This window comes from Solanum stenotomum, chromosome 6 (genome assembly GCF_019186545.1).
Source record: "Solanum stenotomum isolate F172 chromosome 6, ASM1918654v1, whole genome shotgun sequence".
NCBI classification, from domain to species: Eukaryota; Viridiplantae; Streptophyta; class Magnoliopsida; order Solanales; family Solanaceae; genus Solanum; species Solanum stenotomum.
Window position 1 is genome coordinate 17673334 of NC_064287.1, and position 19177 is coordinate 17692510.

The 19177-nt window shown below is 34.4% G+C and overlaps 1 protein-coding gene across 3 annotated transcripts; it reads left to right on the top strand.

The window, feature by feature from the left end:
• The first annotated feature begins 404 nt into the window (after positions 1-404).
• Positions 405-9659, top strand: LOC125867365 (cytochrome P450 97B2, chloroplastic). 3 transcript variants are annotated; one of them, XM_049547836.1, is made up of 14 exons: positions 408-673; positions 2440-2635; positions 3359-3466; positions 4150-4234; positions 5418-5656; positions 5914-6087; positions 6685-6732; positions 6867-6926; positions 7155-7241; positions 7522-7610; positions 8368-8459; positions 8740-8801; positions 8959-9108; positions 9193-9659. In XM_049547836.1, the coding sequence occupies exons 1-14, from the start codon at positions 549-551 to the stop codon at positions 9412-9414; spliced, it is 1737 nt and encodes a 578-aa protein (XP_049403793.1). In that variant the 5' UTR covers positions 408-548; the 3' UTR covers positions 9415-9659. The 3 variants fall into 3 exon arrangements, with proteins under 3 accessions (XP_049403795.1, XP_049403793.1, XP_049403794.1); XM_049547837.1 differs by having other exon boundaries at positions 409-673; positions 2455-2635; XM_049547838.1 differs by lacking the exons at positions 6685-6732; positions 6867-6926 and having other exon boundaries at positions 405-673.
• Positions 9660-19177: the final 9518 nt, after the last annotated feature.

Consider the following 19177-nt stretch of genomic DNA (forward strand, 5'->3'; position numbering starts at 1 on the left):
AAGGGTATATGTGAGTTTCTTTTGTAACGGTAGGTGTATATATATAAGCCATTTGTATAACCATAAATGTATATAGAACAACTTTTATAACAAGCAGTATATCAACTTTAAATGACAAAATTGAGGGGTATATTAGACCCTTTTTGTAAGAAATAATAAACTTTGTAATATCATTTATATAACTTGTTTTTTCGATATTAGATGAAATGAGAAAAAAAAAAAACTTAAAATATCAGTTATGTAACTTGTTTTTTCTAACTTCTTTAAGGAAATTATTTTTCTCATTTTAAAAAGAAATTATTTAATCAATCAAATTGAAAACATCTTTATTGCTACCAAACACCAAGAATGAGTGTCAATGCAGAAAACTAGAAGAAGAAAGAAGAGAAAAAACAAAATTAAGGAGTAACAACTTATATATTTATTGTAAAAGAAAAAGAAAATGAAAAGGCAGTTGTTTAATTACTTGTAGTAGTGGTGTGCTTCACTACCTTTTCTATCCATCAGCACTAGCACTCAACAGATAGTTTTGTTTGAGTTGAGAGAAAATGGCAACTGGGTTTTGTAGCAGCAACACCTGTCTTGTGTTGAATCGACGGAGTGACTCAATTTTCCGTCACTTTCCCTCTTCTTATCCTACTTCTGGGTCTACCCGAAAAAGGTCTTCAATCAGGTATCTGTCATGAATTTGTTTAGTGAGTCGCCATGGCGGTTCTGTACCTTTTACACCAATTGACTAACTCAATTTCATTCATTTTTCTACCACTTTTTATTCCTACGCTTTGCCTACTTATCATAATCTTTTTAACAAGTATTGAGGAAACGTGATTAGATAAGATATGATGCAACTTTAATGATCTTAGGTAAGAGGTATGGTAGGTAGAATGTTAGTAGGTAGTTCAAAATTGTAATATTACTACCTATTCACAGGGTGAAGCTAATTGGTGGTTCCGACGAACCCAATAGCTTTTTTGTATTTATATTAAAAAATCAAAACAAATATTTATGTATGTTAACTTGTGAATCCCAAAGAAAATTGATTGACGGTTCAGTGGTAAGGAAAAGGCTTGAATGAAAATGCTTTTCATGCTAGAGTTGTGGGTTCTAACCCGACTATCAACAAAAGTGTTTTTCATGTTTTGTAATATTTTTCTCTTCTATACTATAATTTAGAATCGCCAAACTTCTAATTCTGGCTTCGCCTTTACCTATTCATGTATTTGGCTTGGTGGTGTATAGAGCATTGTGTTGCTCGTAGTATTAGTCTTTTCATGTAGTCTCAGTTTGTTGTGTTTAGGTGATCACACTGTGTTGTTGTTGTTACGGTTCCTTACATATATGCTCCCCATTGTTTTGCTATTAGTTGTCATGTTTCTCTGCATTAACGTTGTTTCTTTTAGTTACTGCATTGATTTGCTTGAGCCAAGGGTCTTTCAGAAATAGATCCATTGAGGTCGATTCAAATTGGACATACATATTTTCATTTTATGAACCTGCGACCATTAGGTTAAAAGCCCAATGCTCTACCAACTGAGCTATACACCCAAAAAAAGTTGTTGTTGTTACGGTTCCTTACATATATGCTCCTCATTGTTTTGCTATTAGTTGTCATGTTTCTCTGCATTAACGTTGTTTCTTTTAGTTACTGCATTGATTTGCTTGAGCCAAGGGTCTTTCAGAAATAGTCTTTCTACCTCATAGAAATAGTGGTAAGGTCTGTATATACTCTATCCTTCCTAGACCCACTTTGTGGAATTTCACTGGGAACTTTGTGAGATTTCACTAGGTATGTTGTTGTTGTTGTATATTCATTGACTTTGTCGGATTTCACTGGGTATGTTGTTGTTGTTGTATATTCAATGACTTTTTGAGATTTTACTAGGTATGCTGTTCTTGTTGTATATTCAATGACTTTGTGAGATTTCACAGGGTATGTTGTTGTTGTTGTATATTCAATGACTTTGTGAGATTTCACTGGGTATGTTGTTGCTGTTGTTGTATATTCAATGAATTTGTGAGATTTCACTGGGTATGTTGTTGTATATTCAATGACTTTGTGAGATTTCACTTGGTATGTTGTTGTTGGTATGTTGTTGTTGTTGTTGTATATTCAATGACTTTGTGAGATTTCACTAGATATGTTGTTGTTGTTGTTGTATATTCAATGACTTTGTGGGATTTCACTGGGTATGTTGTTGTTGCTGTTGTGTATTCAATGAATTCGTAAGACAGATATAGGGTTTGAACCAGAGCTATTGGGTTCAATCGAGCCTGTGACCAACACTCTAGCTCCTCCCCCTGCTTACCAGCATCATAAGCACATGTTCTACCTTTTTAGTCCTTCTGGAGTATAGTCATGTTGATTGAAATAAGATATCCTCTTTATCTTTTGTGGCATCTAATGAATATATTTGGCAATGTTTTTTGGCTGAAATTGAGGACTATGAAATGCAGATGTCAGTCCACAGGCACAGATGAACCAAAAACAAAGATGAATTTATTTGATAATGCTAGCAACCTCCTCACTAATCTGTTGAGTGGGGGGAAAATTGGGTCAATGCCTATCGCAGAAGGGGCAGTGACTGACCTTTTCGACCGCCCACTTTTTTTCTCATTGTATGATTGGTTCCTAAAGGTAATAGCCTTAGTATGATACTCTCTCTTATCTCTGTATACCTTTGAACTTCGTTGCTCGGACTCTTTAATTTCGATGTCAAACCTCTATTGGATTTTCCAAAAATAACTATTCTGGGAGAATCCGACACACACTCGTTGACATTTTTGTAGAGTTCGAGCAACATAGCCTTTGAGCAAGAGACACAATTTAGTTTTGTACTATTTTTTTAAAATTTCAGTTCTCAATGGTCAGAGGGCACACAATATTGTTTTGGACGAAAAGTTGTCGAGTGTTGGTTGTTGCATAACTTTTATCAAAGCAAGAAAAAATCTGCATCATTTGGCAGAAAATGTGAGAAAATAGAGATTTGAAGTATCATGATGGAGAAGAGACTGATAATGTGGATTTATGATGTGTCTGCACCAACAGGATTACTTTGATAGTTACCAGCTTTTTTAGAATGAATTGGTTATGCAGAACAAAGGTGCCAAACATGTATTGGTCTTTAGTTATATTAATAAAAACCAGCCAAGAATTTGCTAGGATATGTTGAGTATTATTCATATCAAAGCTGACTAATTTCTTAATATTTTTATAATGAGAAAATGGATAAACTTACTTGTAGGTTTTTCCCTAGGAAAGGTATCTAATGCAAATACTGTACGACTTTTCTCTTCATTTTTGTCCCCCTATTTTCTTGGTGAAATTTAATTTTCTTCCTTCTTTTGGTTGAGCTGACAGTATGGATCAGTCTATAAACTTGCTTTTGGACCAAAGGCATTTGTTGTTGTATCAGATCCCATTGTTGCTCGGCATATTCTTCGCGAGAATGCATTTTCTTATGACAAGGTATTGTACCCCTTTTGTTCTTTGTAATTCTCTTGTTCATTCTTTAACATATCTAAGGTTGTCTGCTCTTGTATATTCTCATATCTTAACTTGCCTCTGATTGTCAGCTGTTGCTTTGCACATCATCTCTTATTCATTCTTTTTCTGATTTTGCTGCATAGAAGGGATGCAATTGATTCGTGTAGGGAGTTAATCATCTGAATTGGTTATTAGATTTGATTATATTTGCAAATCAATATTGCAAGAAGTGGAGTATCAGCGGAACCTCTAGACAACTAGTAATTTCTCCTTGGTTCTTCATTAAGTTAGTTACTTTGTTATATGATGCATCCAAAATAATTTTCCTTGTTCTTTGATGGAGAAATTTAATTTATGCAAGAACTCAAATTAACGTATGATAATTTAATCTTGATATTACACATTTACAGTTTTTTATTGCATATCTGTCTATCAATTTCAAACCATAATAATTCCAGGCCTTGTTCTTTCTTAAAAAAACAAAAGTTATTAAGAACTTGCTTATTGCCTTTCTTTTTCCTTTTTAATTGTTAGGTAGAAAAGGAACTCTTGTTAATACTTACATTAGCTGATAGAAGTTAATTTTTATAGTGGCACAACAGCAAGAAACTCAGTCAACTTACTCTATTTTATGTTGTAATTCGGCTCTTCTTATTTCTAACCAGGGGGTCCTTGCTGAAATCTTGGAACCAATCATGGGAAAAGGGCTGATACCTGCTGACCTTGATACTTGGAAACAGAGGAGAAGAGGTAAGCATGTGTTGTATGGGATTGGCCTGGTTCTGCCCACTTTGTTCCCCATATAATCTGCTAAAGGTTGCCAATAATCCTGCAGCAGAAATTATTGACTGATATATCGGTTGATGTGGTCAAGCTTGACCCTTACTAATTACAAAACTTATCCATGATGAAGGATACTGCTTTCCCATATCTTTTGATACCTGCTCTTTTCTGTCTTTGAATGGTCAAATAGAATAGTGCTGTGTTAAATCGGTTATGCAACAGAAGTGCAATGCCTTCATGACTGGATAATTTGAATAATGTCTGACATCAAAGTTATCTGATAGCCTTTTGTTATCAAGGGTAGCACCACTTGCTTTCAACTTTCCTCTAGGATACGAAGTTAGGCTGCATAAAGTTCCAGTGTTTCAGAAACATAGAGGTGTCGTCATGATACTCATCACTAGTCAAATGAGGTAGGAAAATGACTAATAGATGAGTATTCCAATAAAAGTTTTAGAGAGGAGGATGAAGCTACTAATAAATTATGAGATGATTGTGTTCTGCTTCAGTTCTATACAAACAAACAATTCGATTGATTGCATGGATGGTGGCATTCAGCCGACTTAGACTCCCCCTCCTGCCTCAACACAAAAACAAAACAAGAAAAAGATAACATTAGGAACATAATTCAGGGAGACTCAAATTCCCTATCCTTTTTAGAAAATTATGTGTAGCCAAAGAGAAAAAGGATCATCTTGGTAATTGGCGCTTTTCTCTGTCTCCCAATATTTCAAGGTAAAGGAGTATTAAGACAAAACTAAGCTTTTGTGATCCCACACGACAGAGAAAGTTGAGGTGCCATTTGAGATCCTTATGCCTTTGTGTGGGTTATGAAGAGTCAGAATAACATTTATTATCCAGTGGCGGATGTAGCTTTAGAGATACAGGTTCAATTGAACCTGATATGTTTTAAACGGAACATATATATATATATATATAAATAACAAAATCCATTGAAAGATTTCGAACCCGTAATTTAAAAGTTAAACCCATCAGATTAAAATCCTTGATTTGCTTCTGTTCTATTAGTCATTTGTGCATTCTTTTTCCTTTGTACTTATATATTAGATGTATAGATACAAGCATGTGGATTCACGTGCGAACATTTGTGCACTTCAAATAATTTGACTAGCTCTCCTGTGATTGACAGTTATTGCCCCTGGATTCCACTCATCATACCTAGAAGCTATGGCTAAAGTATTCACTGAATGTGCTGATAGAACAATGTTGAAATTTGATAAGCTTATTGAACAAGAAGAGTCAGGAGGAGGGAAGCTAATTGAGTTGGATCTCGAGACAGAATTCTCAAATTTAGCACTAGATATTATTGGGCTTGGTGTTTTCAATTATGACTTCGGTTCCATCACAAAAGAGTCTCCAGTTATTAAGGTCTGACTATGCAACTAAATTCCTTATTTTCAGGAAGATACTTCGGTTACTTTCTCAATATGCTGAAGCATTAAGTATATTATTAGCATGCCATGTTTTTCTCTAATCTTATAGTTCTGGAGTAAAGAATGCACATTTGCTTTTCTAACAGCTGACAAACAATTTCAACAATTTCGACACAGCAGATACTCTTCTGTCTTCTCTCATCTACTTCCTCCCAATCAAAAACTGAAGCTTTCTTTCAATGAAATTTGCAGGCTGTGTATGGTACACTTTTTGAAGCTGAGCATCGTTCTACTTTCTACATCCCCTATTGGAATATCCCTCTGGCAAGATGGTTAGTTCCGCGGCAGCGGAAGTTCCAAAGTGATCTGAAGGTCATTAATGATTGCCTTGATGGACTTATACAAAATGCAAAAGAGACCAGGCAGGTGAGACTTGAGAGGATGGATAGTGCCTTTATCTGTTCTTGTTATTGCCTTATGGTTGATAGTTGGTTTGTTCCACTCAAGTTGACTACATGTGCCATAATGGCAAAAAAATTTGTTGTTACACTTATCTGATTGTACTTCTATAAGTTAGTATGGTTTGCTGTTTTCATGAGAAGCCAGGCTTGTTTGGTGATCTGTATTCTTTAGGATCTTACATATATCACAAGCCAATAATACTTGCATTGTTAGATAAATTCTCTAAGTAAATAATCAGGCATATCTTTGGGTGCATAGAAGCAGTGCTTCATCATGTTGTTGATGTTTTCCAAGTCTTCTAATTTTGTTTAGAGACTCGCATGCCCGTGAATGGATAAATGTGAGTGTTGGTGAATCTCTAGTTTTCAAGACCCTGATTAACCTTGAAAAACATCATATGTAGTATTGGAATGAAATGGACCTGAATAGAGCGTATGGACACAGAGGATTCATATAGTTGACCAACTAAGAGATACAAAATAAAGGACCTTTGTAGATGTTTATAAATACTATAAGAATTATAGTGCACCATAGCTTAATTCTTGTTACATTTTTTCGCAGGAAACAGATGTTGAGAAACTACAGCAAAGGGACTACTTAAATCTTAAGGTTTTTTGCTTATTTTTTCTCTTCTTCTATTTCTTTTTTGTTAGCTGGTATGCAAAGTGTATACAAACAATTTTACAGAGCATTGCAAAATTCAGACCAGTGAGTCTTGGTATTGTAACTTTTGAAGTTTGCAGGATGCAAGTCTTTTGCGGTTTTTAGTTGATATGAGGGGTGTTGATGTTGATGATCGTCAGGTAAAATATCGTGTTCCTTTTCTGTAAACTTTCTGTCATAAAGTGAGAGAAAATTGTCACAGTCACCAAATTTTATGTGTGTTTTATTTACACAAGGAAGACTGGTTCCTCAATAACATAATGGAATGCACGAGGGTATTCATAGGTTATTTTTTGTGGACCAAAATTCAACGGAGTGTAAGTAGTTTATTGCACAATCTCAACCCTGTCACTAATTTCTTTGGACAGCTACGAGATGACTTGATGACGATGCTGATTGCTGGACATGAAACAACTGCTGCCGTTCTTACGTGGGCTGTTTTCCTCCTTGCACAAGTATGGGTCATTACAACCCAAAATAAATATCTTCTACACTGTTGCAAAAAGGAAATACATAAATAAGAACTTGTCACGTTAAAGGTTGTAATTGTTTGAGTTTAAAAAATTACAAGTTTGAATATGGAGTTTTCAAGTCCCTTACCTATAATGTACTTGTCATTCCCTCATTTTCCACTTCACACCTCTTTTCTTCAGTTTTAATGGATCTCCTTAAGTTGATTTGTTTTACTCCAAATGAACATTGTGGCTAATCTCACTTTTATAAATTATCCTGAAGCATCCAGTCAAAATGAAGAAAGCGCAGTCAGAGATTGATGCAGTGCTTGGTCAGGGAAGGACGACCTTCGAGTCTCTTAAAAAATTAGAGTAAGTTATTGAGCTTATAGTACTGGTTATTTTACAAGGAGCAATCACTTCTTATGACATTTTCTCTCAAAATGTAAACCTCTGTACTTCCCCTCAGTGTGCCTATGCTCCTTTTTAACATAGTTTGATATGCTCACTCTTTCCGTAGTTTTAAGATGACCTATTTTCTCGAGTTGAAGTAGCGAAGACATCTATTGAAAGTGTTTTTGGTGTTTATCTTGGGATGTTAAAGTTACAAACAGTTTCTACTGGTGTTAAATGAGGCAATAGGATCATATGCAATTCGTTGAATAATGATGCTTTCGTAAATTTAGTAATTGCTTAAATAAGAATGTTACAATGGAAGATGCGCAATCTGAAAAGAATAAGGTAAGGAATGAACAATAACTGGCTAACAGTTAAAACAGTGATTATAGAGAGACTAAATGGAATTAAGATGGTTAAGACCAATGAGGAAGACATGTCCTTACAGTTGAAAAACGACAATCATTAACCTGGAAAGTAGAGGAGAGCAAGGCAAAATCACGTGAAATGAAGTAACTAGGAAAAATCATAGATTGGCAAACAATGGTTTGTTATACAGCTAAATTGAAAAGACAGACTGCTGCAGCCAGTCCTGGTCTCCTGGATATATTATTATTTAGTAATGAGATGAAGTTTTTAAGGGTTACCTATTATTAGTTACATAAAATTTGAGGTTTTCTTTTGCATGATCTGTAGTGCTTCTTGATGCTATATCATACTTCCATTGTTTCAGATATTTGCGACTTATTGTTGTGGAGTCATTGCGCTTGTATCCACAACCTCCATTGCTTATTAGACGTTCCCTTTCATCAGATATACTACCAGGTAAGATTCCTAACACTGCTTTGGTTATCTACTCCTAGTTTTGGGAACTTGGCTCAATTAGTCTTGTACATATTTCCCTTATTGCTATGGGCATTTATATGCCCTCTAACACAGCTGTATCTGTGGGCTGTGGCTTCCTTTCCATTTGCAAACTCTGGCACATTTGTTCCACTCTTTTGATTTCTTCTTTATCAAGGGTCAAAACCCTGTGAAAAGAGTATAATCATTGTGTTTCCCCACCCTATTGTTATCAAGGTTGAGACTTTATTTTACTCCTCAGGGGGCTATAATGGCAACAAGAATGGATACGAAATTCCAGCTGGCACTGATGTTTTCCTATCTGTCAGTTTTCATTTCCTTACCTTTACTTTGTTAGTTTTCTCCAAAGTATTAAGTTCTTGTGCGACTGTGAGTAATGTCTTCTTGAGTCTTTACGAATTGAACCAGTGGTTGGTAATATCTTGATGAAATCTAGTGACACTTAAGCACATCCAAGCAGGTATATAATCTTCATAGGTCACCATATTTCTGGGACAAACCTAATGAATTTGAACCCGAGAGGTTCCTAGTACAAAAGGAAAGTCAAGGCATTGAAGGCTGGGCAGGTTTTGATCCATCTAGAAGTCCTGGAGCATTATATCCAAATGAGGTGCCATTCTGTTAACTTTTTAAAAACTAGATTCATTTCCAGAATCTATGTTTTTACCAATGCGTTTATCGTCTTTGTAATCAGATTATATCAGACTTTGCTTTCTTGCCTTTTGGTGGGGGACCAAGAAAATGTGTTGGTGACCAATTTGCACTTATGGAGTCAACAATAGCATTGGCAATGTTGTTGCAAAAGTTTGATGTGGAACTGAAAGGGTCTCCTGAGGATGTAGAACTCGTTACGGGGGCGACTATTCACACGAAAACTGGCTTGTGGTGTAAATTAAAGAAGAGATCAAATGTTTGATGACCTTCAGTTTGTAGATAATATTCACAATTCTGGCAAGTGTATTACTCTTGGAAAATAATGACGGTGTTCGTTCTCTGTGGAAGAGAATCCATAACAGCAGTGAAGGGATTCACCCAAGAGTTGTATTTTCTTGTATTATGTTTGTAGGAGGGAACAACTTGCATCAATATAGATGACACCTATTACTCGTATGCTTAAATCATGTATCTTTTGAATATAAAGAACGAAAATTTTGTGCCAAAGTCTTTTCATCCTTTTAATTAAAAGCAAATACTTGAAGAGAAGCGAACATAATGGCATCATTTCTCAAGGTTAAGCAATTAGGAGTCGTTTGGTAGCTAGATAAGGAACAGGTAGTTCATGTATTAATTTTCATATAACAGACTTGCGATCAGATAATATATGGATAGAATTTATATCAGGGTCTCGAAAAATAAGTAATTTCTGCCGGGCCTTGATCCCCTTTTAAGTTCATTAGGCTTCTTATTAGTTGGAGCTTCTAGTTATCTTGGTAGAAATTTGCAATTTTTTTTTTGCCTCAGCAAATCATTTTCTTTTTAGGGAAAATGATCAACTTTCATTTAAAAGCTAGCTTTATCTTTCACTTTACTATCCCGCCATTTCTACCTCCATCGTTATGAAACATAGCACCTTTTACCTTCCAAACTAATGATTTCTCGGTATGCACCTCAAATCCCTAATTTCAACCCAAATTATCCATTTAAAATCAACATAGGTCGACATTGGTGGTGGAATTGTAATAGCCATTTCAAGCTTCAATTGCCATATCTAAGCAATTTTCCATAACATAAAATTTTTGCACTTGAAGAACCCAACAATAGCTGGAATTTTCTCACCAACAAGCTTTGAAATAAGTAGCTATTTTTGAATTCCAACACACAAAGAATTACTTCACGAGTTTGTCAACAACAATCAACCTTTGGAATTAAATTTTAAGCCTTAAACCCAAACAATGAACTCAAACCTTCAATCTCAGATTCATTCATAGAAATAATCTTTTTAACTATTGTAATTTGATATGAGTATGAACAGTGGACTATTAAACACGAATTAGTATAATGGACCGGATATGAGTTTATTTAGTAGTGAAAAATTTTGCTAACTAGTCAAGATTCCTAACTTATTTATTGAAAATAGTCCTACTTTAAAAATATTATTAAAAAAGACAATATTTTAATTATATAGAAAATTAAGTGTATTTTAATCCTAAATTATCTCAACTGAATCCCACGTTTTGGGCTCAAATTAATTACCCATATTCTCTATCGTTCAATTTCATCATTCCAATCCCTCCATGATTCTTCCAAACCTTCTTTCTCCCGCCTCTCTCTCTAAAATATTGAATGATTTTTTTTTCGGAGAAGGGTCTAAAATGCCCCTGAAGTATTTTAATTAGTACAAAATTACCATCCATTCACCTTTCGCCCCTAAAATACCCTGACGTCCACTTTTTGGCTAAAAAATATCCTTGATGTTAATCCATTGTCTCATATTTGCACTTATTTTTAATAGTTCACTTAAAGTAAAATTATTAAATATTTATTTATTATATTGCTTAATGTGATTGGTCCAAATTTAAACCCTTCTCAAATAAATAATAAAAATATTTTTAAATCTTTTTTTTTTATAAAACAATATATGGTTCATAATTTGACCCGATACACTTGAAAATAATATTGAAAAAATAATTAATTTCATGATATCTTCCTATATATTGGCCTATTTTAAATCAACACACAATTTATTATAACGTATTCCAACTCATAAATGAGGATCCAACTAAAATCCATACTTGCCCCAATTGATTGTCCATCAAAAAAATATTATTTTCATTAATATAAACTTCTCTATCAATTATCCAAATGTCTTGTTCATTTTTTCTTTTATTCTTTTTTTAATCTCTTATTCTTAATTAGGATATCCGAAACTCAAACTTGAAATGAACTCACATGTTTATATTCTTTTAATTTGTATTATTGTTATGGTGGGATGAGGACGGGGATAACAGAAAAGATTATTTTTATTCTCTTTTTTTGAATTTTAGGTACACACAAAAGAAAAATGTAATATTCGTACATATTTACTTAATTAACTCATCTTTTTATTGAACTAATTATTTATATATGAATGTATCGTTATTTTTTTTTTCTTGTTTGTCATAAATTGAAAAAAAATTAAAATGGTGGACAAGATCCAAATAGAAAACAAAAATGGAAGAGATAGGAAGTTGGGGGGGGGGGGGGGGNAGAGAGTAGATCCCTTACTTTGTTTTTTTAATTTACTATGAAATGCAAAATCAAGTCAATCATATGAGCTTATATATTAAATAATTTTAAATTATTTTAACGGAAAAAGGGCCTCAAATGCCCTTAAACTATGAGATTTGGTACGATATTACCCTTCATCCACCTAATAAGTATGATCTGTTAGACATAAGGGTATTTTTGAGCCAAAAGATTAACGTCAGGGGTATTTGGGGGCCCAAAGATGGATGAAGGATAGTTTTGTACCAATTCAAATAGTTGAGGGGCATTTTATGCCCTTCTCCGTCTTAAAAAAATGGCAAAATTCCATCACCCCATTCCCTCGATACTTCTTCCGAAACTTCTTTCTCCCGCTTTTCTCTCTAAAATATTGTATGATTTTTTCCCCCAGAAATTGGCAAAATCTTCATAGATTTGTACATCACAATTCCACAATCATACAATCCACTGATAAAGGTAAGCATAAGTTCGACATACATCCTTTAGGATTTCTTCAGATTTTTAGGGATTTGTTTTCGATCTTTTTGTATTCTATTATTCTATGTTTTCATCTGAAGTTATTTAGATTTTTGTGCGTTCTTGTGTTTTTCAATCTCTCCATTTTCAGTTACAGTTTTAGATAATGGGAAAATACAAAGATTGCACTCCAATGTTTGATTCAAAGAGAGCTACAAGAGGTATCCCATATAATCATCAGCTTTTTGAGGATTTTCCCTCTTTCGATTTATGTATTACTCAAGGATTATTCGAAAATATAGGCTCTGCGGCTAAAATGGCTCAAGAGAGGAGATCTAAGTTTGTTCATGATTCTACCCACATTTAAATTCAAGATAGCAATGTCAGCAAGGGTAGAGACACTATTAATAATTTTTATTTTGGGTGCTGAAGATTTCAAAAAACTTGCTGAAGACCAAGTTGAGGAACAACAATTTCATATTAGTTTGTTTTGTATTTATAGTTTTTTTTGGAATTTTGTTCCTTTCTCAATTAGTATTCAAACTAGTATGTATGCTATTAATATTTGTATTCATTCAAAATCTCACGTTGCATAGTTTATGAATCTTGTATTTGTTCCTAATTTATATGCATCCCAAAGGTATTCCTACTAGTTATGTATTTTATTTATAGGAAGAACAACTTCCTATTTGTTTGTTTTGTTTTTATAGTTTTTTTCTAGAATTTTGTATCCTTTATGAATTTGTATTAAAATCAGTATGTTGTCATGCCTCAAGTCCCATTGAGACGGACAGGCACCCGATGCCCTAAAGGCCCGAGAGAACCAACTTATGACTTGTACTTATCGTACATAAAACTATGATAACTATAAATATTTGATGAGTATAGGTCAAGTACCTTGATAAAAGGTCAACATAGATAGGCCCCAAAATAAATGTACATGCTAGGCCGTTGAAACCTTAATTACTAGACAAGACATAACCACGCTTTACTTTGACATTTAGTCTACAAAGCCTCTAAAAGATAAACACTTAGCTTATAACGGGACATGACCCCATCATACCCCTTAACTAATATATATGCTAGAGACTTGGCAAAGCCCTGAAGCAACCTAGAACTCACCAAAGGTCGTTGAGTATCCTATGCTTATATTGAGAGATTCTATTAGCTTGACTACCTGTACCTATGGCATGGAACACAACATCCCCCAGGAGGGATGTCAGGACAAAGGAATGTACTAAATATGTAAGGCATAAAGTAACCATATGTAAAATAAGAGCTCAAGTGAAATTAGGTACAAATGCACAAATATTCTGTATAGATAAGGTTAAGAGACCACCGTTGATCATACTTGTGGAATCACATACCTTACATTCACCTCTACCTATACTTGAGGAATCATGTACATTACATTCACCTTTGCTTATACTTGTGGAATTATGTACATTACATTCTTTGGTTATACTTGAGGAATCATGTACATTACATTCTTGGCTTTAGTTTACTCATCTTTTCTTTATAGACTCTATAGCATATGACACAATGAACAACTGATCAGTGGTAGGAGAGGATGACCCATTCTAGGCAATTTAACCCCTGGGATGTGGTCCTCATAAATATACAAATCGGGATCGACCCATGTTAGGCTTTTAGCCCCTGGTCTTCCACCCATAATAATATAGATTGGGATCGACCCATGCTAGGTATTACCACCCCTGAGCTGCCACCCTTAAGCACAAGAATTAGGATCGACCCATGCTAGGTATTTTACCCCTGAGCTGCCACCCATAATTATATAAATTCACTTTACCTTGTCTCTTTAATATTTGAGATTGTTCTTTTGATGTTCATAACCTTTCTTGAGATTTAGGACTATAAACCAGTGACGTGGACATGTGGATAAATTAATTGAGGCAGAAAACAGTGATATAGAAAGCAAATGCAACTTTATTGCGCTACTTAGGAGCTTATATGACTCATGAACTTCATTTGGGCACAAAGAAAATATACGGGTGATCCACGAAGGTGTGTGGCAACTATCTTACATGCATCAAATGATTCATTAAGATATGAAGCAAGTGAACAAGTAATTCTGCTTAGATGATGCTTTATTTAAAACACGTTGGACATTTCACATGGGGGCATACGACAACTAAACACTTAGTAGAAACTATAACTTCTCAAATGTAGAGGCAAGGACTATATAAGATGATACAATAGCTAAACACTTAGTATACGATATCAAATGAAAGAGTGCATACACATCCAAACTAATGAAGCACATAACAGAACCCAAATAAGGTTGTACATTCCACGTAAGGGGACATAAAATGAACAATTGACATAATATGTATCTGACATATAAATACCTGTAACATGTATAATGTAGGATCGCATTGACTCAATGAACCTCATTTGACTTGGTGGAAAACTGTTGAAACTTACTGTTTAAAGTACCTTTGTCAACTAGTACTTCGAAGAATAAACACACCAATATTGGATAATGAACACGTATAGAAGTAGTTTGACATATTTTGAAAACTTAGACTATATAAGGAAGACCATTAGCTATATTGGAGATTGTACACCCTCACATTGTATCTTTTACCATAAGGATCACTTAGAGATCTCAATTTGTTGGTACACAGAATATAAGACTTCATGCCAAAAGATATGGGGTCAAATAGCCTTACATACCTTAATTCCCAATTCATAAAGCTTACGAAGTCTCAACCTGTCCTTTAACGTCATAATATTCATCTACAACAAACAATCAATAAGGCTAATATTAGCAGCTTACAAATGAACTGGGGATATTTCAAATCATAAAAACAATAGCTAGGAAGCCAGCCTATAATCTTTCTAATTGAGTGTGTTCTTTCACACATTCTCTCTGTTATAGTTATTAACATGTAAAAACCTTCCCATGAGGTTTGTCGACACTCCACAATCGTGAGATGGGACGGGAAGTGAGCTTACAAAAACATTTAATTTTAATGGTGTATCACCACAACTTATAAATCTACCCCTCAACAGCTTTCCGCAATCATTCTCCAAGTACATCCATGACCTCCCATAAGCAAATCAATACAATAACAGTCCTCAACACCCAAAATTACCAAAAGACTTTAATTATAGTTTTTAATCACCATTCCACGAGTTCCAATAAACAAGTATGTCTAGAATTCTCAAATAAACTAATAATTAGAGGCTGTGGCAGCGCCTTACCTTGGTTATCTTAATATGATATTCTCCTTCAATTATTATTATAACCTTCTCTTAATCTTTGGAAGAGAGTGGCAGAACCTTGGCTGCCAACACATATAACTATCTTTATTTTACTCCCCTTGAAGAACTGTCTAATATACTTGAAGCAATAGAGAAGAGAAGGTGAACTCGTGGCTGCTTTGGAGAAACAAGATGAAAAATACTTAGAACCCTAGTGGGAATATTGGGTGATTGTTTCATTTTGAGAGAGAGAGAAATATATGATCTTGAAGGTTAAAATTTGGATAAGAGGAAAATGAGATATTTGTATCAGATTTTTGGCCTTAGTAGGTTTTTTTTTTGCCACCTTTCTTGTACTTCATTTGCAGCCACCATGTTAATTTAGGCCACACATTTAAGTAGGTGATGCACCTACTTTTCCATTCGAATAATTTCTTGTGGACTTAAAGATTGGGCCTTGGACTGCCATTCTTTTTAATTTTTTCCCTTTTCTTGGACAAATTGGGCTTAAAATTGATCACTTAATTTAGGCCTCCATATGGCCCATAAGTCAAAGCAGGTGATGCACCTACTTGGTCCTTTTAACTTGGTCCATATACCTTAAGTATGTGATGCACCTACTTGTCACATAGTAGCTTAATTTAGTCAAGCAAGCACCTCACTTATTTTACACCATTTTCCATATCTTAGTTTCTTTACAAGATCTTAAAACTAATACACACTTGACCACTTATGACTTTAATATCAAATATGACCTTTTACTATCTCGAGTTCAAATATTTTTTTTCATGTTCATTTAGCTGTATAAATGTTGGAAGGTATGGGGTGTTACATCATCCCTCCCCCCCTTTGTATCATTCGTCCTTGAATGAGAGGTGTTGCTCAAAGCAAGGTCCACTATGTGTAGTTTTCAAAACTTTTGCCAGAGTTCCCTTTGTAAATCAAACTGCCCAAATCATATCAGCTGACCAAAAACACGTATGGGCATAGGGAGTTGCAGCAGATGTAGCATATGTAATAATCAAATGAAAATTAAGTCTCCTCTTAGCCATATATAATCAAGTAACAATTATGTACACAAAAAATTATCGTTCTCTCCCTTTTATAAACCAGCCTAACAAATACTTCGAATACGAGAATTGAAAATACTAGAACAAGTTAACTAATGTGAAACAAAGCTATAAACAAGTTGATAGATGCATATGTTATAAACGTGTAGGAAAAACACATAATATAGGAACATGGAAACTTTCCCTATCCATTTTCTACATATAAGGGTTGTACTAAAATTTACTAGGTCCCCAACCTTTTCTGGAGAAATCCTTTGTTCATCCCGATATGGGGGAAACTTTATCCCAACGTGTTTACTACTTAAGTCAATAAGAGTAGAGGGGTATACCATAGTAATGCATAAGCCACATGAAGCCTATGACACATAAGCAAGCAGGCATGTGTGAACAATGAGCCATAAAGAAGTACTTTTAGCATACTAACAAGTGTACATAAGAGACATACGATACATAAACATTTGAGTTATAGGGACATATGTTGTAAAAGTCAGTAATATATAAGCAAGTGAGCTATTTAACATTAACTGTAAGACATTTAGCACATGGAAAGATGTATTACAAAAATTTATTACATAAGAATGTGGACTACGATATATGCTGTTATAAATCACATGATCACGTGGATTATCACATAAATAAATACACTTCATGAAATATGAGCAAGTGTGTGACACATGGAAAAATAAACTTTGGGTCTTATAATGTTTAAACTAGTAGGCTATGAAGCATGTGACATATAGGTAGATGGTCTATGAAGCATATGATATACAGACAAGTAACTTGTGGTACATATAACCCATGAACAAGTAATTTATAATGTGATAGCATATGAGCAATTAATCTATAATGAATATAAAAACAATTGGACAAGTGATTTATGGCAAGTTATTGGTGAAATAAGGCAACATCATATAAAATGTATGGTGCTAAGCGAGTTTTGTTTGAAGCAAATAACACCCACATGCAAGTGTTTTAAGACATATGTAACATGTGTGAAAATGACCCATAAAGAGTATATGAGTACAAATAGTTGAGCTATAGGATATATAACATGTTTATTGTATAGGCAACCAGAGCCTTCGAAACCAGGAGACATCCTATATAAAAACTCCACCATATCTTAAGTACAAAGCTACTACCACTAGTTCTAATTCCTGGGTGCAGTTTCACTTGTTCTTATTTACTCACCTCAAAACATATGAAATTTATTTCTTATGTTGTCTTTTAACTCTTGAGAATTTTTCTCAGAAGTGTTCCGACCATTAGAATCAAGCAGCTCTCTTAGTAAATTCAAACATTGGGGGCAAGGGTGGGAGAAATCTCCTATAATCTTCTGTAGTAATGACGGTCTGAGACAGCCCATCAAGTTAGGCATGTCCTAGATAATGAATTTTCTGTAACGATATAACAAGTGAGTGTGCTCCAACCCTTTTTCATGCAAAGGACCCAAATAAGAACAATTGGCATATATGATCAACCATCCTCTCCTTTTGTCAACCTATGATTGCAACATTATTTAGTTTGCTCCATACACATGCATAATAACCTAACTTTATTTTGTATGAGTGATGTAGGTGCACCCTAGGGTCCAACACTGGCCAATGTATCTTCTATCAATGCAATCTTTTGATCTACCTCTTTATTCGTCTAACTATTAAGATTGGGTACTAAAATTCACATCAATACTACAATGATTTCTCTGTCTAACAAAAGTAAAAAAAAGCAATTGTTTAGGTAGTTGTTCTGGTGCACCTTTTCAACTGGTTAGGATCCAAGAGTCAATATCTCTATGTTTTTTTCCACATCACATGCTTAATAAAAATCCTCTATAATAAGGACATAACCTATGTCACCTATTCCTTTAACACTCATATACATCATTTTCTTGTACTATCATGGAACTTCACCCAGCTCATTCTTCCATTTTATTGGGTATTCAAATACCATCCTCCTTCATTTCCTATTTAACCAAATACTCTTCTACCAGTGATTAATTAATGCTACATCTTGATCTACTCTTAATATTCTAATAGAGCATATTTTAGTCGCATTATATAACAAAAACATAAATCAATAGGGAAATAAAATACACATAGTTTTATATGAAACAATTAAAATACTTATCCGGTGAGCTCACAACCATAAGGATCACACATTAACCTAACTAGGGTGATCATACACACCTATCTTATAATTCCAGCTATACCCGAGAAGATCATTGGGCCTCATCCGTCAATTAAGAATATCTCTAGCCAATACTGATGCTTATCGTGACCAATGATACTAACCTACGGTATGAGTGTCTACGATCATTGATAGTATAGTAACCCAACTAAAGGTTGGGGTCGTGTCCCAAGGAACTGGTTTTGAGAATTGATAGAAAAATAAAATTAAGCTCTAACTAGTCGTAGCTAAAGACATTAACGATTAAAAATATAGTAAACTAAAGGGGGTGACATGAAAGTGTCAAATATCAATTGGGGGTTTTGTCACAAGTAGAAAAATAGCAAAAATTAACAAGAAAATCAAGTATGGGGAAAAGTTATTGGGGTGTGACCGCAATACAAGTTGAGATAAATCATTGGGTACATGCTTTCAATAGAAAATTTGCAAGATAATAGTGACTAGGCTAAGCTTTAGATGGAAATAAGTTCCCTCTCGGGCAACTTACCCCGTTTCAAATGGGTTCCTCTCGGACACCCATTTGCCACATGAAGACCA

Excerpts from the sequence above, each read along its gene's own strand:
- LOC125867365 (XM_049547836.1), top strand. The coding sequence starts at position 549 with ATGGCAACTGGGTTTTGTAGCAGCAACACCTGTCTTGTGTTGAATCGA. Across the intron at positions 5,657-5,913 it reads AAGAGTCTCCAGTTATTAAG|GCTGTGTATGGTACACTTTT; the intron begins GTCTGACTATGC and ends TGAAATTTGCAG. Across the intron at positions 8,460-8,739 it reads TTCATCAGATATACTACCAG|GGGGCTATAATGGCAACAAG; the intron begins GTAAGATTCCTA and ends TTTACTCCTCAG.